The sequence below is a fragment of the Balearica regulorum genome, chromosome 6 (genome assembly GCF_011004875.1).
Source record: "Balearica regulorum gibbericeps isolate bBalReg1 chromosome 6, bBalReg1.pri, whole genome shotgun sequence".
In the NCBI taxonomy this organism is placed as follows: Eukaryota; Metazoa; Chordata; class Aves; order Gruiformes; family Gruidae; genus Balearica; species Balearica regulorum.
This window is the reverse complement of record NC_046189.1, coordinates 43,139,884-43,166,017: the sequence shown is the minus strand read 5'-3', so window position 1 is coordinate 43,166,017 and position 26,134 is coordinate 43,139,884. Positions and strand designations below refer to the sequence as shown.

At 42.1% G+C, this 26,134-nt stretch overlaps 1 protein-coding gene across 1 annotated transcript; it reads right to left on the bottom strand.

Annotated features, from left to right (window-relative positions):
* Positions 1-344: 344 nt before the first annotated feature.
* On the bottom strand, positions 345-20,787 carry DAPL1 (death associated protein like 1). Its single transcript, XM_075757416.1, has 4 exons — positions 20,664-20,787; positions 17,066-17,153; positions 9,176-9,239; positions 345-2,443 (listed from the first exon to the last, which is right to left on the bottom strand). The coding sequence occupies exons 1-4, from the start codon at positions 20,719-20,721 to the stop codon at positions 2,285-2,287; spliced, it is 369 nt and encodes a 122-aa protein (XP_075613531.1). The 5' UTR covers positions 20,722-20,787; the 3' UTR covers positions 345-2,284.
* Positions 20,788-26,134: the final 5,347 nt, after the last annotated feature.

Genomic DNA, 26,134 nt, shown 5'->3' with positions numbered 1-26,134 from the left:
CCTGCCTTCCCCCCCCCCCCCCCCCCCCCCCCCCTTTTTTTTTGTTTTTTTTCATTACAATTCAAGGCAGCATGGCCAATTTTAGGCTGCTACTAAAGGACTAGCAGCTAGAGTTTTCAACATAATTGGAGGGCTCTTCGTAACATATTTTAAAGTACTGTCTTTAGAAACCGCAAAAAACTTTTGTTTGAATGCATACACACTGTGGATGAGCAATTGTGTGCCTACCCAGTTTTGACTGGCATCTGTGAACAGCTCCAACAAAACCATCTCATTCTAAATTGGGCTTTTTGATTTGTTTTACTTTTTAAGGCTGAGATCCATAGAATAAACCAAGTTAAAAGTTTTCAATGTCAGGTGTTTGTTTAATAGATGATCTTGCTTTTCATTGTTTTTGATGTGTCTTGATAGTAACATACAAAGAACAAGTATTTCAGGCTTGTGTAGCTTAAAGATAGCTCAGAATTTGCTCCAACTCTTGAACTTTAAAAAACATACCAAATATGGAAAATTTAAACTAGAAGGAATTTAAGGAAGTTATGAACAATGAAAGTAGAAGGTTGGATTAAAATTTTAAAGTCTTCATTTTAGTGACTGTTCTATTTTGGTATACATATTGTGCAACTATTATATAAAACATTTTTTACAGTATCTTAGGAAAAGTCTTAATGATTCACTTTATATAAAAAGTAGCTTCTGAATTAATCACCAGAAGTAAACCCAAAATACAAGAGAAAAGCACTGTGTATAAGTGAAGGCCATTGAAAAATTTCAACCCTTTATACGTAACTGTTGAATATGAAATGCTGTATCCAGCTTTTCAATCTTGCCTGGTTCATTAAGCAATTAATTTGTTCTGAAATGACCACATTTAGAAACATACTATGAAAGCATCTACAAAACCAGCAAATCTTAATTAACCATCTAAATTTACCTGATACCAATATAACATGCTCTTCACCCTGTTCCTTGTTCTGTGTTTCATTTCTAATTGACTACAGCTATGAACAGAGAGAGTGTAGGAAGGATAAGCAGATACCACCAAGTTATGCCCTTTGTATCTTTACAACTTCCAGGGAGTCATGCCCTCTGTGAAATACCAAATGATGCTTTCATAAACTAATCTATTATTTTTTTTCTTTGAAACTTTTTCAGCGGATTAAAATATACTTCCTTGTAAGAAAATAGCTGTGTTTTCTGAGGTTAGCTCAGCTGGCAGACCCTGAATAAGCTGTAGGCATATAGCAACCTCTTGTGGCAAAAGTAGTATACACATCATAATTAAGAAATATTGAAATGTCTTAAGCTCCTCTTGATGTGTGTCATAAACCTCCATAAAATCTTAAATGTTAGCAAACAACTGGAGAGTCTCTGTTAGTTGGAGAGTCTCTCTTAGGTGGAGAGGCAGCAATACTCAGACTTCAGAATTTTAGTAGTCCTGCAATTGAAGAATGAACTAAACATTGGTATCCTGTTATAAATGAAATGCTAGACTGAAATTTATTACTAAAATTATCTAAAAGTTTTCCATTAAAATTCAGCAAGAGTGGAATAATGGCCAGGAGTAGAATCCTTGGCCAAGTTTGACAGGAATAACAAACATGCCATTATGTTGAATCATTGTTCTCTGCATGGTTTTGCTGAATAAAGGAAAACTATGACCGGTTTCACCAGGGAAGTCCAACTGCCTTTGGAGTTTACTGAAAACATACATGCCTGGTCCAGTAACGTATTCTGCAGAATGCTGGCATAGCAAGGATTTTTTTTTTTTTTTTTTTTTACCATCGTAGAAATACACTCCTCTACCACTGAAACCAAAGATGAGCTCAGTAAATGCTTGTGCTTACGTGTGTACCAGTTACCAGCACTTTGGGGTTTTGTACACCAGGGAGAGGTTACTGTGCTTGAAACGATTTGCAAATCTGTGCTCCTCCTACTTAGAGGAACAGGCTGAACAAGTACACCTTGGAAGGGATGCAGGCTTTAAACAACAGTTAATATTTATTTAAGTCTTTTGTTATAGTTCTGTCTTATTGTAACTTCCCAGATTTGCCATGTGTCATTTCTTTGCCATTTCATCTGCAGCAGTTTCACGCAAAAGTCAGAAATGGCATACTCTCAATTCAGGCCTCAGTCTGTACACTTAACAGCATATAGCGTAGTTCATTCCAGACCAGTTCAAAGTTGCATGCTGCCAAATTCCCAAATAGCTCTGTTGAGCACCACCCGACTTGGGAGTGTCAGCTGCTTAAAGGCAGAGACTCTTCCTTGCCCAAGAGGAAATTCATCCCTGCAGAGAAGTCCAGCAAAGCATGTATGTCTTCCTCAGGCCATCAAACAGACTGTGTGACGTTGTCAAGTTGACCAATATGTTGAACCGATCAACATTTACTGAAATCTGTTTGGCTTCAATCATTCTCATCTCTGTAAGGTGTTTTGAGGTCTACAGATTAAAAACAACTGCATATGAACCAACATTGTGTCCATCAGAATGATGAAATAAAGATTGACAGAAAAAATAATTTCCTGAAAAAACTTGCCATTCTTGTTGAATGCCTGCATCATTTGTGGTAACGCTCAAGAAGCCTGAAAATAGGCTTCCTGCAAGGTTTTGATTTTTCTAGCAAACCAACTGTATTTGTTCCTTATGTTCTGAATTTAGCTGTAGTTAATATTTAAATAATGAACGCAAAGTACTAAATTAAGACTTGAAATAAACTCCCTGAAACAGAAGACACAACCAATTCATCATAATATCATGAATGATGGTGCAAACACAAACTAAAATGACGCACAGAATGGAAGGCACAAACATGAAAAACTAAGTTGTCTATTATTTAGAACTTCAAAATACAGTTTTAGTTTCCTGTTTAGCTCCTGTTATTAAGAATAGCATTATAAGCAGGACACCTTAATAAATAGAAATAAATTGGAGAAAATAACGTACCTGACGGTGCACACGTCAAAATACAACAGGTGAGTAAAAGACTGACTTGGTTGAAAAGGGAGTGCTCTTAATTATAGAATGTGCTGAATTATACAGAAGAGTTTAGTTTGTCCTCCATACAAATCTTTCAGATTCACTCCAAAGGCTACTAAGTGCTATTGACACAAAAAGCAAGTATGAAGCACTACTTGTAATACCACCACAGGGGACAACATCCTCCAGAAGCAGGAAATTAAATAGCTCAGTTGCCAGGATTTCTTGCTCCAGAAGACGTGTTACAGCAGAAGAGGAGCTTGCTTTGCATTTAGTAAAACCATGAAACAGTTTATCAAAATTAGACCTCCTGACTTCTTGTTAGGTCCCCTTTTTAGACCTGAAAATTTTGCACATGGGAGATACTTTACATCTGTTTTGGGTTTGCATGGCAAGGTTTTGGGGGGGGCTACAGGGGTGGCTTCTGTGAGAAGCTGCCAGAAGCTTCCCCTGTGTCTGATAGAGCCAATGCCAGCCGGCTCCAAGACGGACCCGCCGCTGGCCAAGGCAATCAGTGACAGCGGTAGCACCTCTGTGATAACACACTTAAGGAAAAAAAAGAAGTGGCAGCTTTTGCAGCCAGAGAGAGGAGTGAGAAGATGTGAGAAACTCTGCAGACACCAAGGTCAGTGCAGGAGGAGGGGCAGGAGATGCTCCAGACACCGGAGCAGAGATCCCCCTGCAGCCCGTGGTGAAGACCATGGTGAAGCAGGCTGTCCCCCTGCAGCCCATGGAGGAAGGATGAGGGGGTGTAGAGATTCCACCTGCAGCCCCTGGAGGACCCCACGCCGGAGCAGGTGGAGGCACTTGAAGGAGGCTGTGGCCCTGTGGGAAGCCCACGCTGGAGCAAGCGCCTGGCAGGACCTGTGGACCCATGGAGAGAGGAGCCCACAGCAGAGCAGGTTTGCTGGCAGGACTTGTGACCCTGTGGGGGACCCACGCTGGAGCAGTTTGCTCCTGAAGGTCTGCACCCCATGGGAGGGACCCACGCTGGAGCAGTTCATGAAGAACTGCAGCCCATGGGAAGGACCCACATTGCAGAAGTTCGTGGGGGACTGTCTCCTGTGGGAGGGACCCCACAACCCCCATTCCCCATCCCCCTGTGCCACTGGGGCGGGAGGAGGGAGAGAATTGGGGAGTAAAAATTGAGCCCGGGAAGAAGGGAAGGGTCCGGGGAGGTGTTTTAAGATTTGGTTTTCTCTCTCATTGCTCTACTCTGTTTTCTTGGTAATAAATTGGATTAATTTTTTTCTAAGTTGAGGCTGTTTTGCCTGTGATGGTAATTAGTGAGTGATCTCTCCCTGTCCTTATCTCGACCCACGAGCCTTGTTACATTTTCTCTCCCCTGTCCAGTTGAGGAGAGAGAGCGATAGAGTGGCTTCGGTGGGCACCTGGCCAGGGTCAACCCACCACAACATTAAATCAGGTTTTCTGCTAGGCTGTTTGGAACTACCATACCACTGCTCCAGGTCCATTCTGTACATGTGTGGATTCATTTTTCCAGGACTGATGCTTCTCAGAAGCGTACGCTGAGCCTATGCTGCATAACTCCCATCTGCTGATACAGTAGACACTATACTTCCAGAACTTGATGCATCTATATAGTATTGAACTTGCTAAATGTGCACTGCACAGAGTAGTATACAGGACCTTTTAAACAGAACTATTACATCCATAAGCAATGACTGTATGACTACCCGATTTATGTCACAAAAGTAATTTCCTATAGTTACCTTCTACACTGAGTACACCATCCTTACCCTGAACACAGTACTTTAAACAGTTTATATAGCATTCATTTTAAAAAAACAAATAAACAAACTGCAAAATCAAATAAGGAACTAACAGAAGGGTAATCAGATCCTTCGGTTTAACACTGCTGCAAGGGGCAGCGAATAATGTTACATCACAACACGGGTGTTTACACAACTGCAATAACAAGTCAAATTCCACTGAGCGATTTGCACACTGCTAGGAGAGTAAGGTTTCCAACCGCTCTAGGGATGTAGGACAGAAATAAGGATCCCAAGTATCTCCATTCCCTATAGTATGTAAATAACTCCTCTCAGCAGGGTGCAACTTACCACAGTTACCCGTTTCTACGGTGTGCCAGGATACGTCCCTTCCCTTCCCGGCACCAGGAAAGGGTGTTCAAACGGTTTCTCCACGCAGGTACATGTTAAGCACAAACAGGCGAGAACACTTGGGTGTCTGGTTAATCTAACATTCAGGGCAAGGCTGTGTACAACCCCGGAAAAGACAATCTTTTTCCTACAAGATCTCATTTTCCATTAAATCCTTGGACAGAATATAAATAAATTTTCAGAAGCAGATTACTTCATAGAAAGTAACGTTCAGAAAGGCCCACAGAATCAGATCCTGTAATTTTTTACTAGCCATTGATTTTCTTCAGAAACAAAAAGGATAAAGATTAGAACTATAAACATTTTACTAATATTCTTTCTGTATGGAGCATGACATGTTAGAGTGCACAGTGCTATTTTTGGTCTTGATAGCGTGAGTAATCATTTCCCACATGATGGACAACTTGAACAAATCATGTTTCATCATTTACATTCATATTGATATTCATTTATATACAGTCAGCCTGGGGAGTGGAAAGTGCTATACGTGATGTAAAAGCAGAACTAGCTGCTTTCCAAATCCCGTACCTACAACTTCAGTATCCATACATTGCTGTTGTTGCCCAGGGTAACAATGACAATATTTTACAAGTAGCTACCTGTCAGTTAAGGAATATGAGGGCAAAAACCACAGTCATCTTCACAGGAGCAGCACTATTTGAATTTTTCCCACTTACTCAAGGTGTAACCAAATTATTTATTGCACATACTACTAATCACCACCTCCTGTGATTATAACTTAATCTTTAATCAACATGCAAAGCTATTTACATTTTTATGGATGGATGGATGAAATGAAGCAGATATTCATGTTAAATGGTAACACTAATTCTGGGTAACCCACCTAGGATCCCTCTATTTAAGGAGGAGTGTGTTTGATATGTTTGTAATAGATTTCCACTATAGTCATGTGGAAAGCGCACTATAAAAAAAGAAACCTCACTGACAACATAAACATTTTCATGCATCACTTTTGATATTAAGTCTATTTGGACTTCTTGACTGCAACTTCAGTGGCATATTCATCTGCAATCACTAACTTAAAAACAAAACCAAAACAGTCCCAGCAGAATTAAATTCAGAGCAAGACATCAGCTGAGCTACCCAGCCAACTGGCACCAGTAGGAGAGTATGACCCTCTGGACTGGGCAGAACTGACTGGCTTCTATTATCTTTTGCTGACAGTATAAGCAGGCAGGGCTCAAGGATCCTTCCTGTACTTGTATTTACAATTGCTCCTCTCCATTATTAAGCCCGATCCCTTACAGTCCATGCTCAGTCTCATATCCCATTCCACCATCCCAACCTTAAAATCCATACGCAAATCACTGCATTCTCTGTACCTCGACTCCTCCCTCCTATCTGCCCTCTCATCCCAGAGGTTCAACCCCAAGTCAGGTACCTCCTTCACTCATCCTCCCCACCCCAAAGGGGTTCGTTCACACACGCACACGCGCGTGCGCGCGCGCACACACACTCTCTCTGTTTTTTACTTGGTTCTTCCTACTGTCTGGATGCCAGCAGAGGGATCTCTGCAGAGGAGCTGGATTTCCTTACAGAAGGAAATGCAGGGGGGGAGGGGGGAAACAAACATATTTTCCACTCCATGGAAATCTTTCCCAGGACTTTCTGAAGTTTCTTATTATGCAGTAAGCCTAAGGCATACATTCAGCATGGAACACCTCAACCTAAATGAAAACAAAAACCATGCCTTTCAGTCATGCCCTGCTTCCTTTGGATCATGTTCACTTCAGCTTTGCTATTGTTAAATTAAAAAAATAAAAATGAAAAGAGGGCTGACAATTTCCAGTACTTCAGTCAAAATTCACACAGTAAGTGACGGTGTCAGATGACTTCTTGGCACTGAGTAATTACTGTACACTAGTAAAACAAGGTTAGACAGAAGCCGTATTTTAATAAATCCCGAGGACATTTAGTAACTCCTCTTATAAAGTATTTTATTGACAGTAACAGAAATACAGTAAGATACAAGGCACACCAATTTTGATCATTTTACCGTAGTGTGCTGAGTGCTACTTAGAATAGAGACTCTCTTTTAAGTAAACATGAGTATTTTAATGAGTGTCTTAACATTTCCGTGGCTGTTGAATAATGTAAATTCTTTTAGGCAGTATGAACTTCTCCAAGGCAGGCTGCGGCTTTTGGTGAGCCACTTGTAATGCTGCTGCATGAATTCTGTGGCTCATCTGAAATATTAAAGGGGGGGGGGGGGGGGGAAGTTGTGATAGAATACAGCTTTTCTGTTATTATCTTCCTAAATTCCATCATATGAGAGTAGTTTAAAAATGGTAGTAAAACTTAACTCCACAAAAAGTTCAAATGATCAATACCTAAAACTCATGGTGACTCATGGACAGCACATACACAAATTACAATTTCTGTTTTCAAAGTGCTATTAGCCTGGCTACCTTCAGTGAACTATTGACTTTTTTTTCCTCTCTTTTTTAGTAGTTCATAGAACAAGCTGTCAAGATAAGGAAAGCAGAGCAAATAATCATATGCCAGGGTTAACAGTAAGTTACTTCAAATTCTTACTTTCCTAGATTCAAAATCATTATTACACTATCTAATTATCACTTTCTAAACTACTGAGGAAGCTTCATGTATGAGATTCTGGAAACCAACAGGACAAGGAAATGGTAGGTCAGAACAGAGGCGATGGGGACAAGTGGGAGAGAAACAGGATGAGTTGTATCTGTTCTCCTTAAACAAGTCTAAGCAAAAATTCAAGATCTACATACTAAAGCTATAATCACATCTGTTGATGAAAGGCTTATGTTGAAATGATGCAACTGATGTTTTACCAAGCTCTATGGATGAGGAACTCTTGTATGCTTCAGAATCTAAAGACTGCAAATGTATGAAAAATAGATGATAACTGTCAGATCTTCAGATTAGCATACAAATTAAAAAGCTGCTTGTTAAATCAGTTCTTGTAAAGTGTAGTGTAAGAGTCTGCAGAACTCAGCCTAGCAAGAGATACTGGACAGGAGCTGTAAGCATAACAACGAATAGAAGGGTCCATTCAAGAGCTCTGCAGCACAAAATTTTAAGTGATCTCATAGTACTTCCAGGGGAGAAGTCAAGAAGATGCCTGACTATCTAATGTCGGGCCTCAGGTGAAATAGCTGCATATGCGGCAACAGTAGAATATAGAATCATAGAACGGTTTGGGTGGGAAAGGACCTCACAGCCCATCCAGTGCCACCCCCTGCCATGGGCAGGGACACCCTCCACTAGCCCAGGTTGCCCAAAGCCCCATCCAACCTGGCCTTGAACACTGCCAGGGAGCCAGGGGCAGCCACAGCTTCTCTGGGCAACCTGTGTGAGGGCCTCACCACTCTAACAGTAAGGAATTTCTTTCTAACATCTAATCTAGATCTACCCTCCTTCAGCTTAAACCCATTACCCCTTGTCCTACCCCTATATGCTGTGCCAGTTGTCTCGGGGATCACTTACAGTGGCTTGACATGAGCTTACCATCTCGGCGTCCACTGGGCACCTGTCAGTGGCACTGCCCACCTCCTTCAAGAAGCTATCTTTTCACTTCTCTACTTTGGACCCTTACAGAAGTTAAAGCTATTTCCACAGTGGGATAAAGAACTGAAGACTAGGTTTTGTTCTGGGTTGTAATCCCAGCTCTGCCACATACTATGTCACTGATAATTCTTCCCCACATTTCAATAAATCTAATTCAATGTACCACTTTAAAAAAGGACACATCTTGATATCTTGCTGTACATTTCTGTAACAGGTATACATAACTACCCTGGGGCTAATTAATGTTAAATAGGAATGGAACCAAACATAGCAGAATAAGGAGGGAAGGCTAGTTACTTTTTAGCCATCTAGCATTTTAGCCACACAACTGCTAAGAAATAGATACTCTCAAGGATGTTTAGCAGTAGATGACAAATCTACACATGTCAGATGACAGCAGTTTAAGGAAAATTAACTTTGATTTTCTTTAAGCTTAGCTTTATGGAGAAGCCCTGACAAACATATATCTTGTTCTTCCAGATGTACTTACTTTGCTCAGCACACCTGCTAGCAAGACACCCATGTTCTGAGTTTTTGAAAAACTGGCAATAGCACTGTAAAGCAAAAGAAGAAAGTATTTAGCACTTCCATCTCACACAAACACTTATCATTCATTTTCCAGACTTAATGTACAACATTTTGTAATAGACATTCAGGTTTTGGAGCTAAATCCTTTAAACACATTACAGACTATATAATATTAAAAAGATATGCTGCCTCAGGATAGAACAATGCAAAATCTGTGTTGTGGACTGTTTTATTTAGATACAGTTTTACACAAAAATCTATATCTAAAATATCCTTAAATATCTCAAAAGGGGTTTTTTTGTACACTGTGGAGCAGCTTCACAGAGGCTGAGCACTGATATCCAGAACTACAAAATTTAACTTTGTAATTTTCTTGATTCCAATCTAGACATATGAAAAAAATTCCCCCTCTGCTTTTGGTGAATGTTTGCTTTGACAGCAGCCATTTGTCAAGCAAGAACTTTTTACGTAAGATGATCCCATTAACTTCTTCATATTCCAATGAAGAACAGCCATGTTACCAATATTACACAAATAAACAATCTGTGGATATGAAATAATTTAGTGTAGCAACAGGAAGAACAGTGGATTGCATGTTCTTCTGATACAATATCTGCAGTGACACCTGTGTAACATAAAATAGAGTCGAGAAAAATCATTATTCATAGAATTCTAGAATGGTTTGGGTTGGAAGGGACCTCAAAGCCAATCTAGTTACAACCTCCCTGCCACGGGCAGAGACACCCTCCACTAGCCCAGGTTGCCCAAAGCCCCATCCAACCTGGCCTTGAACACTGCCAAGGAGCCAGGGGCAGCCACAGCTTCTCTGGGCAACCTCTGCCAGGGCCTCAGCACCCTCACAGGGAAGGATTTCTGCCTCACATCCCATCTCCATCTCCCCTCCTGCAGCTTCAGGCCATTCCCTTTGGCCTGTCACTCCTTGCCCTTGTCACCAGCCCCTCTCCAGCTTTCCTGGAGCCTCTTCAGGGACTGGAAGGGGCTCTAAGGTCTCCCCGCAGCCTCCTCTTCTCCAGGCTGAACAACCCCAACTCTCTCAGCCTGTCTCCATAGTAGAGGTGCTCCAGCCCTCACATCATCTCCATGGCCTCCTCTAGACTTGCTCCAACAGCTCCATGTCCTTCTTGTCCTGGGGCCCCCAGAGCTGGACGCAGTACTGCAGGGGGGGGTCTCACCACAGCAGAGCAGCAGGGCAGGATCACCTCCCTTGACCTTCTGGTCACACCTCTTTTGATGCAGCCCAGGACACAGTTGGCTTTCTGGGCTGTAAACGTGCATTGCTGGCTCACGTTGAGTTTCTCACCAACCAACACCCCCAAGTCCTTCTCCTCTGGGCTGCTCTTAAACCATTCTCCACCCAGCCTGTAGTTGTGCTTGGGATTGCCTGACCCATGTGCAGGACCTTGCACTTGGCCTTGTTGAACTTCACGAGGTTCACACGGGCCCACCTCTCCAGCCTGTCCAGGTCCCTCTGGACGGCATCCCTTCCCTCCAGCGTGTCGACCCACCACACAGCTCGGTGTTGTCGGCAAACTTGCTGAGGGTGCAATTGATCCTGCTGTGCAGGCCACTGACAAAGATGTTAAAACAGTGCCAGTCCCAGTACTGACCCCTGAGGAATGCCACTCGTCACTGATCTCCACTTGGGTATCAAGCTGTTGACCGCAACTCTTGAGTGCAACCGTCCAGCCAATTCTTCATCCACCAAGTAGTCCATCTGTCAAATCCATGTCTCTCCAATTTAGATACAAGGATGTGGTGCAGCACAGTGTCAAATGCTTTGCACAAGTCCAGGTAGATGACATCAGTTGCACTTCCCTTATCCACCAACACTGTAACCTCGTCGTAGAAGGCCACCAAATTTGTCAGGCACCATTTGCCCTTAGTGAAGCCATGCTGGCTGTCACCAATCACCTCCTTATTTTCCATGTGCCTGAGCATAGTTTCCAGCAGGATCTGCTCCATGATTTTGCTGGGTACAGAGGTGAGAGGCTGACCAGCCTGTAGTTCCCTGGGTCTTCCTTTTTTCCCTTCTTAAAAATGGGGGTTATGTTTCCCCTTTTCCACTCAGTGGGAACTTCATCAGACTGCCACAACTTGTCAAGTATGATGGAGAGTGGCTTAGCAACTTCATCCGCCAATTCCCTCAGGACCTGTGGATGCATCTCATTAGGTCCCATGGACTTGTGCACCTTCAGGCTCCTTAGACAGTCTCAAACCTGATCCTCTCCTACAGTGGGTGGTTCTTCATTCTTTGAGTCTTTGCCTTTGCCTTCTGCCACTTGGGCAGTGTGGCTAGAGCACTTGCTGGTGAAGACTAAGGCAAAAAAGTCGTTGAATACCTCAGCCTTCTCCATATCCTGGGTAACTATCTCTCCCGTAGCATTCCAAAGGGGGCCCACATTTTCCCCTCATCTTTTTATCACTGATGTACCTATAGAAGCTTTTCTTGTTGCCCTTGACATCCATGGCCAGATTTAATTCTATCAGGGCTTTAGCTTTCCTAACCAGATCCCTGGCTGCTCAATTCCTCCCAGGCTACCTGCCCTTGCTTCCAGCCTCTGTAGGCTTCCTTTTTGTGTTTGAGTTTGCCCAGGAGCTCCTTGTTCATCCATGTGGGCCTCCTGGTGTTTTTGCCTGACTTCCTCCTTGTTGGGATGCATCGCTCCTGAGCTTGGAGGAGGTGACCCTTGAATACTAACCATCTGTCTTGGGCCCCTCCTCCCTCCAGGACTTTGTCCCATGGTACTCTACCAAGAAGATCCCTGTAGAGGCCAAAATCTGCTCTCCTGAAGTCTAGGGTAGTGAGCTTGCTGTGCACCCTCCTCGCTGTCCTGAGGATCTTGAACTCCACCATTTTGTGGTCACTGCAGCCAAGGCTGCCCTTGAGCTTCACATTCCCCATCAGCCCCTGCTTGTTGGTGAGAACAAGGTCCAGCATAGCACCTCTCCTCATTGGCTCCTCTGTCACTTGGAGAAGGAAGTTATCATCAATGCATTCCAGGAACCTCCTGGATTGCTTATGCTCTGCTGCGTTGTCCCTCCAACAGATGTCAGGGTGGCTGAAGTCCTCCATGAGGACCAGGGCTTCTGAACATGAGGCTCCTCCCATCTGTCTATAGAGGGCCTCACCTGTTTGGTCTTCCTGGTTGGGTGGCCTGTAGCAGACTGTCACTATGATGTGATCTATCCCTGCCCTCCCTTTAATCCTGACCCATAAGCTCTTGGTCAGCTCCTCATCCATCCCCAGATGGAGCTCCATGCACTCCAGCTGGTCATTGACATAGAGGGTGACACCCCCTCCTTGTCTCCCCTGGCTGTCCTTCCTAAAGATCCTGTATCGTTCTATTCCAACACTCCAGCCATAGCAGCCATCCCACCAAGTCTCCATGATGTCAGTAAGATCACAGCCCCGCAAGCATGCGCATGTCTCCAACTCCTCGTTTGTTCCCCATGCTAGTGCACTTGCATAGAGGCATTTCAGTTGGGCCCTGAATGAAGCTGACTGGCTGGAATTCCTTTGTGTAACATTTCAGGTGCTCCCCTGCTGACCTGTGATCCTTCTCCCAGCTCTGGGCATCTACTGTTGGCGCTGGCATCAAACTGGTAGGAGTGGGATTGAACTGAGGCTCCCCTCCCCTGGCAGCTTTAGTTTAAAGCACTCTTCACCAGCTTGGCAAGCCTCTGACTAAAGATGCTCTTCCTCTTCCCTGGCAGACGGGCTTCCCCCCCAGTAGACCAGGTTTCTCAAAGTCCCATGGTCTAAGTAGCCAAACCCCTGGCTGTGGCACCAGTCAACCATTTGTTGACTTGCCAGATTTGACTGGCCCTTTCAAACCCCTTCCCTTTGACCAGGAGGATTGATGAAAAAAACCTACTTGTGCTCAAGTCCCTTACTGCTGCTCCCAGGGCCCTGTAACACTTCTTGATGCTCCTCAGACTGCTCCTGGCTGTACCACTGGTGCCCACGTGAAACAACAGCAGCGGATAACAGTCAGCGGAGTGTACAAGGCTTGGTAGTCTCCAAGGAGGACCTTTTAGACATCCCCAATCCAAGCCCCTGGACAGCAGCACCCCTCTCTACAGGGTGCATCAGATCAGCAGATGGGTGCCCCTGTACCTCTCAGAAGAGAGTCAACAACTGCTATGACCTGTCACCTTTTCTTAGTTGTGCTGGTTATTCAGGGAGCAGATCAGGCTGCCTTACTCAGCTCCAGCATTTCTCGTCATGTGGTGGGTCTTTCCTCTTCCATCTGCAGAGCGGTGAAGTGGTTCTGCAAAGGCACCTCAGGCTTTGGGGGAAGTCTCTTCCTCCTGCTGGGCCTTGCTGTCATAAGTTTCCATTCTTCTGCATTATTGGCTCCTCCTCCCTTCTATGTGCACCGGCAGGGGAGTTTTTGGCTGTCTGGCCACGGGCTGTGGGTCCACTACAAACTACACTTGGAACCAGCTATCAAACTCCTTCTCAGCCTCGCTGGTGTTACCCAGCCTTCTCACCACCTCCTGCGGCTCAGCCACCGCTGTAGGAGGTGCTCTGCCTGGCACACCTTTTGTAGGCAGGTCTGCCCCTGCCCCAGGAGGGAGGTCTAGGCAGTCTGTAGGAATTCCTGCAGTCTGTGTATTACCCTTACACATGGAACCAGATACCTTAAATGTCACTCTTGAAAAAGCAGATACTGCTTTAAGTTAATGATTCTGTGGATCAAGCAAGACACATTTCCTACTGAAATTTCAATTTAGCGATCAATACAGTTTGCCACACTGAGACATATAAGTTATTCGAGATCTCTTTATGCCATCAGATAACTATGGAAAAGACAGCAGCAAAATTACACCCAGACAACCGGAAATCAATGAAAATAAAAACCTTTTCACTCCAGAAAAATCAAAACCCCCAAGTTATTAAAAAACAACAACAAAACCTCAAGAACACACCAAACTTTGAATAATTGCTCTTAAGTGCTGAGGTATAGCCAAATGTAATGTATTGTCAGAAAACCGTCAAGCAGGCTTCTAGTTATTAACATGATGCATTACATTCTATTATGCCATCTATTACGTGGCAACTTTAGAGCAAGCATGCTTTTGTGATTTAGAACTAAATCTCAAAGCTCAGCTCCTGCCAAGACCAATCTCAGCTCTGAGTAGCCACTTTAAGCTATGACAGTGACTTTGAGCCTCTCAGATAATCTCACCTGAATCAGAAACTTAAAAAGCAAGAAGTCTGTATATGACAGCTAATAAACTACTTCACAAAGTTCTGACTTCTGTGATTGCAACCTGACAATGAAATCCATCATCCCTACAAGGTGTGCATACTATGTTGAGTAACCATTGATTCTGGCACAAAGAACTAGTAAACAGGAAAGAAGTCAGTGTTACTGGCTCAGCTTTGTTCCAAAAATTATATTTTGGGTTAGTGTCCTCCAAGCCAGTGAGGAGAAAAACACACACAAAAACCTACAGTGGTGATTTCTGTAGCCTGCCAAGAAATAGTGTCAATATGTCAGTGTTAAATATGGCTAAACGCAGTTAATTTAAAAGTTATCCAGCCAATTACAACATTTTAGAGGCAAAAAATAAAATCACATTTTGGTCCAAAAACTGAGTTCAGCTGTCAGTCTAGTCACAAGCTTTCCCTCCTGGCAAAATAATCTATTTCATTGCATTACTAGATTACTGTCAGACACCCTGATACTATGATTGCAATGTACACACAGACATTCAACTAAAAAGGCCTTCTTGACAGCAATTACAGATATTCAGAAACACCAGAGGTAAATCTGTTCATCAAAAGTAATATAGGCAACTTAAATGTCAGTATGGAAAAAAAAGTGGAAATTGGAACAAAGTCACCTGGACCGCTTACCTATCCTGTGTAATCCAGGCTTTTTAAATGGCTACCTGGGTACTACAGAAACTCTGTAGTATGAGTGGCTCCTTTCTTATAGGTAAAAAGTAACTGATGTCCCTAAGTCCCCAGCAGTGGAAGGAGGAATTCACAGCTTTCAGGATAATTCCAAGATATGCTTTAATAAAGACATGATTTTAGAGCTGCTCCCAGTTTGGACAGGCCTCTTTAGCAAGCTATCATGAGTACTTTTTCATTGCAAGATAACAAAGTCACATTTAAAGCAACAACAGGTGTGTTTCCTACCCAAATCTAATAAAGTAATGCTCAACAGTTTCCAAGGGAACAATGAATTCCAGACTGTTCTCATCCTAAAGGGAACAAACCCCTCATCTCCTGCTCTCAAGAGTCTACAAGACCAGACTGTGCTCCCCTCTCGGAGCTAGACCAATAAGCAGCAAAAATGTCATGTTTTAGAGGGCTAGAAAAAAGCGTACACTAGGTGCAGGAGCACTTGTTAGAGAAGAATATCCAAGTTCCAGTCTCAACTAACACATTTTGAACACTGACAAAAGGAATAAAGGTATTAAATGCACAAAAGTTACAATGCCAAGTGGAATTTTAGATCCATCTCCCCAAACACAGTACTTCAGTCATTACATTTTGTCTTATCCCCACAAATCTCAAGTCTTTTTCTATGAGTCTTTTTTCTATGAAACTTCAACAGGAGGCATCTAGCTCACTGGTGAAGGCAAGTGACACAGCAAGATATGTACTATTTTTAGCTGACAAGAGGCTAAAATTCAGGTCTTCCATTTCCTCACATATCCCAATCATCACAGAGAGGAGGATATGTACACCACTTCTTTGCGCAGCAAGGTCATAGCTATCAGGACACAGCAGATGTGTTCCAAGAGCAAATCACTGGATCAGGCTCCTTTGAACATAACCTTAGCATCACACTGACTAGTTTCTGAATGTGACAACACTGATGACGGGGTGCTAGATACTCTGCAATAACTATGTAGTTTTAGATATGCCCCCCAAAACTAGCAGGCTCTTAAAGGGAACTTTTTGTGCAAAAAAGAAGGTATGTGGTAAGATAGGGAGCATCTAAATTGGGTGGCCACTGAGAAAGTTTAAAATCACAATAGAAGCAAAAACCTGAGTGTCTAAATCCTATTTAGGGACTGTGTTCTGTTTAGGATTTGGACTCTAATGCAATTTCAGAAACACCACAAGTCATTAAAATATTAAAATTTTACCGTCTTATCCTTATATTGGTCAACTTTTTGTTAAGTGATATTTAGGAAAAGTGCATGTATTTTAGAAAAACATTCAGTCCTCCTTTGAAAAAGCTGAGAAAATATTTGTTTTGATGACCACTTCAACCAGTCACTGCTACCTTATTCAAAAGTAGAAGCACGCCTTCATTTGTGGGCAAAATAGCTTGAGTAATTTTATGAAGTAGAAAACAGAAAAAGCCAAATTAGATTTCAGATTGAAATACGAGATATAGTCTATACAGGAGATAATACACTTTTGGCAGGGGTGGGGTGGTAGCAAATGTGGATTTAATTTCCTTCTGAATGAGGACAGCCTAAAATTCATTTGTATTTCACTGGAAACTGACTATTACTTTATTAGGTACAGGTAGGCAACACATTAGTTTAATTTCTGTTCCATAACACATGACAATAGAGAAGAGATTCAGCCTTTTTCTTTGCAAGGCATTGTCCTTACGTTTCGAAATTGAAGGGCGGGTTATGTTTTGTTGTTTTGTTTGAGGTTTTTTGGGTTCGTTTTTTTGTTTATTTTTTAAGTTGACAATTACCTCAAAGTTGCGTTTTATCTATAAATTGCACAAGTTAATTTAAGAATTAAACCCCTCAGAGATTAAGAGTTGTCTTTGCTTTCAACCTTCAGCCCATTAACTATGAACTTTAACTATGGGGCGGGGAAACAAGCCCTGCAGTGCAATACCTGGTCTTTTCTTTTCCTGGAGGTTTAGCATTTTTTTCAACAGGTCCATTTTCTTGCTTTTTAGACACTCTCATACCTCCAGCTTTGACTGCAAGAAGAAAATATAATTTATGTAGAGAGATCTACAGAATTATGTACCACATTATGTACACTTAGAGAAGGAAAAATTAATTACACCCCCAATAATTGTTAACAAGAAATCATCTTTCAATATTTATGCTTCACTTTTAAACACACATATACACAGAAGTAAATCAAACAGATCCAACAAAGACTTTAAACTTCTATGTCATGGCATAATCGAATCAATTCCCAAATACTGTAATCAAAGTCAGAGGGGGTTTGGTCACTGCTAACTATATTAAAACTTAACACCTTATTATGGGGGAAGAATGCATATTAACATATATTTCAGATGTAAGAGCTTCCATTTTAAAAATAAAAAAGCAAAACAAAACCAAACCTCTAAACACTTTCAGGTTTTTGAGCAATGTCACTAACAGCAATAAAGGTTTCATGATTTGCTCCAGGTACTCTAGAATAAACCTAATAATGCAGATAAGAACCAGCTGCATACTTATCTTGTACTTGTGTTCTAACATGTTTAATTACATTTTATTAAGATATCTGCCAATCACAAAACCAATTAGCACTAATTGAGCTACAGATGACTTAACAATAACAATTTAAGTCCTGAGGCATGTCAGAAAATTCAATTCTGAGCAAACAACACGTAAACTTATCTAAAACATCTTGTTGAAAGAAATACTTTCTCCCTGTTCATGAGAGTATTTTAAGTTTTAAAACTGTGAGAATAAGAATGACCAAACTCATTATTTCTCCTTATTTTGAAGGAGTTGCTTCATCTTACAGCAAGGTTCCTATTCTTATCATGAATAATCAAGACTAGAGTTTTCAGCTCAAGTATTTTGGGGAGGGAGTGGACAGGGAATGGAGAAAAGTTTTAAGAATTAATCAGCTAAATAGCACGTGAAATGTATTTGTCCACTTTCGGGGGAGATGTGTCCATCTGTAACTAACACTTATTTTCTATCAAATCTGACTACTCACCTTGTTTTTCCTGGTTGCAGGTTTAGTTTTAGAAACAAGAATTCTCCTTGAGTCATGTCCAAAGCAGCCTTACAGTGCTAGAGTTCTGCAATATCTAGACTTGGATTTTCATTTTTAAATTGCATACATACAGTTAATTATACCACTGTATAAGCAGCAATGAATAGCCTAGCAATCTTACAGCTGCAAGTACACTAGAGATCTAGACTGAACCAAATTCTTTTGGGAGTCTGATTGCAAAATGAAAAGTCTCTGAAATGGAAGTGTCAACCAATTCCAACTATCTATCAATAAAGAGCATCAAAATTCTAAATACCCTCAGCTCACAAGGTATGAAACTCTTGTCTTAGTAGTAGGAGATAACATGAGAGGCATCTTTAAACAAGAATGACAAAGGATTAGAAAAAACAAAAACAAACCACAAAAACCCCTGGAATATTTCAAGATCTTAGACTGATGTCTTCTTGACGTCATGCTCCCTTTCTAACAAGTTCATCCAGAACACCAAGTTATCCCAAGTATTCTTCCACAGCTTATTATGTGCTTAGATTTTTTGGGCTTTTTAGGAATGAGTCAAACTGCAAGTGGGAACCCAACTAAAATTTTGGGAGTAGATAAAAAACCGTAACTGAACCTAGATCCATGACTTTTGGTTTGCGACCTTCACTAAACACCGACATGCAGGACCGGTGATTTCTAGATACAAGCATTTTTAATAGTTTTAATTTAGCAGGGTGAAGAGATCCGGACACAAGAACATTTTAACACTATGAAGCTTTACAAAAAGCACGAGCTGGGGTGTTGGGTGGGAAGGAGAGAGATACCCAAAATGGATGAAGATATTTAAACACTACGTGGCCAATCAGGAATTGCGTCTACTATCAACATGCCCACAGAAGAAAGTGATTTATAGTGATTAGAAATAATGCAGGACTTATTTCGATCTTTTCACTGACTTGAAAATACCTGCTAGTAGCTGCTGTCAAACCTGCTCATACACATCCATGGTAGTGGAAGAGTTAAATATGGATGCTTCTGGAATGCATCAGAAAGCTGTTTTGTAATTTGTTTTTTTCACAGCAATTAAGAAATATGTCAAAGTTTTAATATAGAGTTCAATTTTTTTATTTTTCAAGTGCCCTATAAGCCATATAATCTAACAGTGAAGAACTAAATGCTAAAATCTTTAGTAACTTCCATATTTAAAACATGATATATTTTTAAAGAAAGAGAGAATGCCTCTCTTCCCCCAACCCCCCCAAAAAAAAACCCCAATCAAAAATCCAAACCCAAACTGAAGACAAAGGCACTGAGCTCTGTTGAATCCCAAGGATACTATGGTCAGAATAAAGGTGTCCACCTTCAGCTTGCTTTGTTCGCTAAGTGCATAGTTGAAACAACTTATTCCTGCCACCCCCACTCCTCTGCCAGAGATGGTCACCTCCACTGCAGTGACAGACCAGCCTCACCAAGATGCAGTTTACTGTCATGCAAACTGCAAAACCACCAGTACCCACACTAGGCCACTGACTGTAGTGGTTTAAAGGCCCTTTCATGTGCAACTCAACCATCCCCACCACACACACAGACCAAAAAAATCCAGGAAAAGGCTAGAAACAAGTGAAATTACTTATATCACAAATTCATATAAAAGCATGCTTAAAAAAAAAAAAGCTTTCAAGAAAACAAAACAGGTTTTAGGGGTACAATGAGACAAGTTATGCCTTGTGCTCTTCAGGCAGTAACTGCTCCTGATAAACTAGAGGGGGAACCCCAATTGTCCTGGGCTAAGCAGCGACTGTACAGCAGTTCTAAAGGCTAAACCCAGAGCAGCTCTGTGTGAGTACCCCACACGTGTGGGAAACAAAAGTACGAAGGCTAGCTCTGTCTTTTGAGACCCCATTACCAAACAGGCAAGCACAGGAGCCGATTACAGCCCGCACGCATTTAAAAACTCTTCAAACCCACGCAGAGCAGCGGTTAGAGTACACGCTGAACGCTCGCCAGCCTCTACTCGAAGACACCGTTTGTCGGATCAAGAACGCCAAGGGGAAAGGGGGGGGAAGTTTTTCGCGTTACAGCAGGAGGCGAGGAACAAGACTGGAACACGGCGCCGGCAGAAGGGGACGGGGCAGCCCCCACGGCTCGGCGCCCACCGCTGCCGTCCCGCCGAGCCCTCGCTGCCGGCGCCGCTCCGCAGCCACTGGGGCCTCGGGAGGGGCAGACCAGGAGCCCGCAGGTGCGGGAGCGCCGGCTGCGGCGGGGCGGGGCAGGGCAGCCCGTCCCGGGCGGCTCCGCGAGTGTCAGGCGCTACCCGGGGCCGCGTCTGTCCGGGACGGCTCATTTCGGCGGCCGCGCCCCCTCGAGGACCCGCCAAGCTGCCCGCAGGGCCGCCGCCGCACGGCGGTCCTTGGCCACGGCCAGCTTCCCTCTGCCCGCGGCGGGGCTGCCGGCGGATACCGCGGCCCGCCCCAAGAGCGGCCGCCGCGGAGCAGGAGCGCCCCTCAGGCCGCGGCCCCGCACCTACCTGCGGGGGGGCGGCGGCCCAGCGGCGGGAACGGCGACACCCGCCGCCTCCGCACCATGGCAGGGTGAAGAACCGCAGCAGCGCGCGACAGCCCGCGCAGCAGCCCTCTCGTGCGGCTGAGGGCGGGGCGGGGCGGGCGGGGGCGGCTCCTGTGGAGGTGAGCGGCGGGCGGGCCGGGGGGCGGAGCTCTCCGGGGGGGCGGTGGGGGCGCGGCGGCTGAGGGGGGCTGTGTTCTGACAGGGAGCGCGGCGCTGGGCGGCCTGCAGCGCCGGGCTGTGGCAGCAGCGCAGGAGGAACATCGACTGCGGCGCTGCAGCGTGAGAGCGTCGTGTAAGTCAGGCGAAAAGGAGGAAGGGAGTGACTAAGGGAAGAAAATTACCTATAACGAGGGGTTGCTGTTTGATTGACTGCTGTCCCATCTCACTCTGGTGGAAACTGCCATCACCTTAGTCAGCCCTCATCCAGGTTGCCCTGTCTTCATTCCTTCTTGTTTTAGAATCATAGAGTCATAGAATGGTTTGGGTGGGCAGGGACGTCCCAGCCCACCCAGTGCCACCCCTGCCATGGGCAGGGACACCCTCCACTAGCCCAGGTTGCCCAAAGCCCCATCCAGCCTGGCCTTGAACACTGCCAGGGAGCCAGGGGCAGCCACAGCTTCTCTGGGCAACCTGTGCCAGGGCCTCCTTTTGTCATGGTTGTTTGTTGTAGACTTTTTAAATTACTGCTATAGACTTAACGTTTCCTTCAGCTTATTTTACTTTCCATGGTATTTCACTTAGAATTTTTCTCACTTGTATGTGTCTCAAGTTTTTTATTGTTGTTTTTGGAATTTTATCATCGCTTTTGTTGATTTGCTGTTTTGTTAATTATTTTTTTAGCTGGGCTTAAGGTTATGTATTCAGCTTGTGTGCTTTGATGCATTCCTTCCTGTGACTGAGAACTCTTGAACCCCCCAGGTGCTTTTGGCCGCATTTGACAGAGGGCTAGAGATTGTAGATGTAATTCTTTGCCCTAAATTTGGTGAAAATCAATTTCTGGGTAGAGAAGTACCTCAGCTGCTAGCACCTCAGTTGAGGGAAAGGCTGTAGTAGGAGTTCACACCCTGGCAGACAGCAGAGAATCTCAGTGCTACAAGGCATCTCGTTTGGAGCTCACGTGCCCTCAGAGCCAGAGCCAGTCACTTACTGGCTGTGAATTCCATAGAAACATCCTCCAACACATATGAAGGTCAAGGGAATGTCTATTTTAGTCAACAGAGCTAACACTGACTTAAGTGGTAGAGAAGGAAAATTTTGTTTATAGTACCAGGTATCATATTACAGCATCTCATTTTTTGCTGTTTTAGTGATCATATGTATGTGTTTTGCTGTGCTATTTTGCTGCACCTGATAACTACTTCTAAAGAAAATAATGAAGTTAGTGAAAGTTGGGTATGACTTGGTATCCTGACTGAAGAAAGCATTCTCTCCTGGGACAAAAACTAGTCATTGGTTTCGCTTGGAGTTTTTAAGTGGTACTGCAGCAGAACTTGGTTTTAACTGTTGATGATAGAAGTTCAAGTATGGATCTGTGGTCCAAATTTTAAGACTGATGTCTAATGCTATAATAATTATGAACAACCTCCATACTGTTGTGTGAAAATATGTAACTGTGCATTTGTCTACTAGGTTTCTATGACAAGTGTCTGGGCAAAAAGCCTCTAAACTGTACATTTTGCTTTCTAGAGAAGACTTGAAGGCTTTTTGTTCCACTGATCAGGAAATGATCAAATATTTGAGGAAAACTTTACCTCTACGGTTAATCCTTATTTGTTGGGAGAAGCCATAGGGAAAGACAGAAGCTTTACTGAGATGATAGGAGACATTTTTAGTCACTTCCCCCCCAAATTTTATACAAGTATTTCAGCAGTAAGGCTACAGATAGAGCTTTTAAGAACATGATGATCATTTATTTCAAGGAAAAGACTGTAGAGGTTGATTTAGTGGGGTAAATCTTATCCTCTTCAATCATTAATATCTGCTTGAGACAGAAATGTTGACATTCACATGCCTTTTTTAAAAAAACATCTATGACTTTAACATAAACACTGATGTTTTACACACCAAAGGCAATTAAAATTAATTTTTTTTTACTATCCATTTTGAAACCTTCACATATCATCATGACCAACTTGTCTTCTGTTCATTACATACTAACACAAGCCCTACTTTTTTCTATGTCAGTTATCAGAATGATCCTCCCATTTTTCTTAGGAACCTGCTAAAAACGTGGAAACATTAAAATACCTCACAATACCTCCCATTTCTGCATTATTTTATGATTTTACTGCCTTTTATTACTAATGCATTACTGATATAATTTACATTAGAAGATCTTTATCTTGAAGGGTTAGTTATTCTGTTCCTGCTGCCTATACCTTCTTGAAAATAATGCATTTTTTCTAAGAGATAATAACTTACAATAACTTACGTGTTAATCAACTAGCATGTCATTAATACAGGAGGGAAACAGCATGAACAGGAAGGACATAAGTTCCAAGAAAGGATAGCAACAAAGCTGCTAGGTGAAGCCACGTTAACATTATAAAAAGTAGACTCTCATTGTCAATAGCTTTTCCAAATCCTTCGGACAATGAATATATATTTTCAACAGCAAATGAGTTCTTTAATAAAAGCAATGTTTTACGGAAAAAACATGTAAGTGTAACCACTGATGGAGTGGGTGCTTTGACTGGAATAAAAAAAGGATTCTAGGGTAAGGTTACAGAGATTGCACCACACATGGAATTAATTAGCTGCATCATTCATAGGCAAGCTATTGCAGCAAAGAATTTGGAGCCAGAAGTGCACTAAATGCTAGAGGTTGTCACTGATGTGGTTAACTTTATAACAAGAAGCCCTTCAAGTAGTAGAATGAGATGAGGAGGGACCATAGAAATCCTTTGTACCACACAGAGGTTTGCTGGTTATCTCATGGCAGAGTGCATTAAAGAGTTTTCAGGCTTAAAGATGAGTTACGCATTTTTCTTTCACAAGAAGGTAAGTGTTGCAGATTTGCTGACCTTTTCTGTGATGACAAGTGGCTGTCAGTAGTATGTAACCTAGCTAACATTTTCAAAAAAATAAACACACTTAATGTGCCCCTTCAAGGTAAAGCAGACACTTTAATAATGAGGGAGAAAATAACTGCTCTTTGAAAGAAACTGGTGCTATGGAGAGAGCATTTTAAAAAACGGATGTTTGGAAATCATTGTTAGCTGATATTGTGCCAAAAATGATGTCACCTATAAAAACATATATCTGTACACTTAAAAAACTTGGAAATAGAAATTCGTAACCTATTTCAAAAACTTCCAAATGAAGCCTTTCAGTGAGGTTTGAACCCATGTGTTAAAAATATAAAAAATGCAACACCTTCCCACTAGTTTGCAAGAACAACTGATTAACATCAGGGAAGGTGAAAATCACTAGCCAAATTTCAAAAAAAGCCTTTGCATAGTTAGCGAATGGGAGTAAAAAATGAGTATCATCATGATTTAGTAAGCGCAGCCAACAATGCGCTTCTTCCATTTGGATCTGCATATCTTTGTGAGTTGGGTTTGGTTTTTTCAGCTATGATGGCCATTAAAACCAAGCATCAAAACAAACTGAACTTAGAATGAGACCTTCAAGTTCCTGTATCATAAAGTGTTAAACCAATATTTTTTAAAAGGTAATGAAGCAGATTCAATCATACAGCTCTCATTAAAATATTATTGTTATTAATATTATATTGTCCATTATTAATTTAGTGAGAGCAAAAAGGTTTCTTCTACCATTAATAAATAAAATGAATTTTTTTTAAAAAAATTATTTAATCTTTATCTCATCCTTTTTAATTCCTATTTTTGTGTCTGTTTTACAATGTACTTTATTAGTACAGAAGTGCATGTATATAATTTATAAATCAATATACATATATTGGGGGTGTGCTCAAAATTTTTATTACTGATAGGTGTGCATGATCAAAAAATTCTGGAGACCACTGTTACAGGGGTTAGATTTTAATTTTCTATTCGAATTGCAATCTTTTGTACATAACTGACTTTGTATTGCTGAGTTTTTAAATGGACAATCCAGCAAGCATGTTGCTGAAATGCACCCTTATTTTGATAAAAAGAAGCTAGAAATGTGTATGTATTTTATTATTCTTACCTGGAATGGCCCAAATGAGAGTCATGGGCAAGTCTGTTCTTTTCTGTTACGTTGGTGTACTGGGATTAGATGGAACTGTCGCTGGCAGTTTGTTACGCAATGTAAAGCTGTGGAAGCTGGAGCATACCCAGAAACAGCCAGTTTCGGTCCTGCTAGTCACTTCTACTCCTGTGTGGGAAAACAGGGACAGCCTTTACAACCTTTCTGTAGAGCTGGGTTCAGAATTCCACCTCTGTATGTGGCCTCAGGAGTTGTCCTAAACTGGCATCTGGCCTGTCAGTGAGGTCAGAAGCAGCCTATTCAATTGAAAAACATCACAGGTCACTTTTGAAAGCCTAGGTATGATTTAACTAAATAGGGGTTTAGTGCTAAAGCAGCAAAGACTGTAGTCTTTCAGTAATTTAAGCAAGAAACCTCTGCATTTCAGTGTGCAAAACCTACCAATATTCATTATTGCCCTGTATGCTTAAAGAAGAAAACTTGGTAAGAGTATGTTGGTAACAATACAAAAAGAGCATGGTGATACTCACAAGCTTTTATTCTTAATGTATGAGAAAGAATCCATTAAAATCATAGACAGTTTCAAAATACTCTACTTTAGATGCATAGTATCCAAAATGCATCATACATGCAGCATACCACTGAATTACTTGTACTCTGAAATCAACCCCAGAAGACTGTTAGCTGCTCGATACAGATATGTTCTCTCTGTTGTTAGTTACATACGTACAAAAAAAAAAGCTTCAAAACTCCCCTTTGTTTCCAGGCCTGTTACAACTTACTGTCACACATTAAAAATACAACAATGCAGCCTTTAACAAATCCTTCTAAATTATCTAATGCATAGTGATAAGAAGGAGTTATATTACTTAACCTGTTAGAAGTTTCACAGAATTTATTAAAAATACCCACCTGTTTAAATTGTCAAGTATTTCATGGCTTCAGCCAAAAGATCCAATTTTGTGATTGAGAAAATCTAGCCTGAATTTCATTTGCTCTTTGAGAAGCTGTGGTATGAAATCAAATCTTTGGCCACAGTGAAGTCTCTTTGCCTTCAGTAGCACCATAATTTCACCCTTAATTAATACACAATGTCTATAAAGTGACTGTGACATTTGTGTTAGATATATTTTCAAAGTGGTAATATCAGTGATAAAATTTTATACCGATGAAAATGACATTCAAAACTGTGGTGAACTAGGAACATCCATTATTTTTCTTTGTTGCTTAATATATTAAATACTTATAATTAGTCATAGTAGGCTTCAGTTAAAATTT

Excerpts from the sequence above, each read along its gene's own strand:
- DAPL1 (XM_075757416.1), bottom strand. The coding sequence starts at position 20,721 with ATGGTGCGGAGGCGGCGGGTGTCGCCGTTCCCGCCGCTGGGCCGCCGC. Across the intron at positions 17,154-20,663 it reads GGGCCGCCGCCCCCCCGCAG|TCAAAGCTGGAGGTATGAGA; the intron begins GTAGGTGCGGGG and ends TTCTTCTTGCAG. Across the intron at positions 2,444-9,175 it reads TAGCAGGTGTGCTGAGCAAA|ACCTCAAAACACCTTACAGA; the intron begins GTAAGTACATCT and ends TTTAATCTGTAG.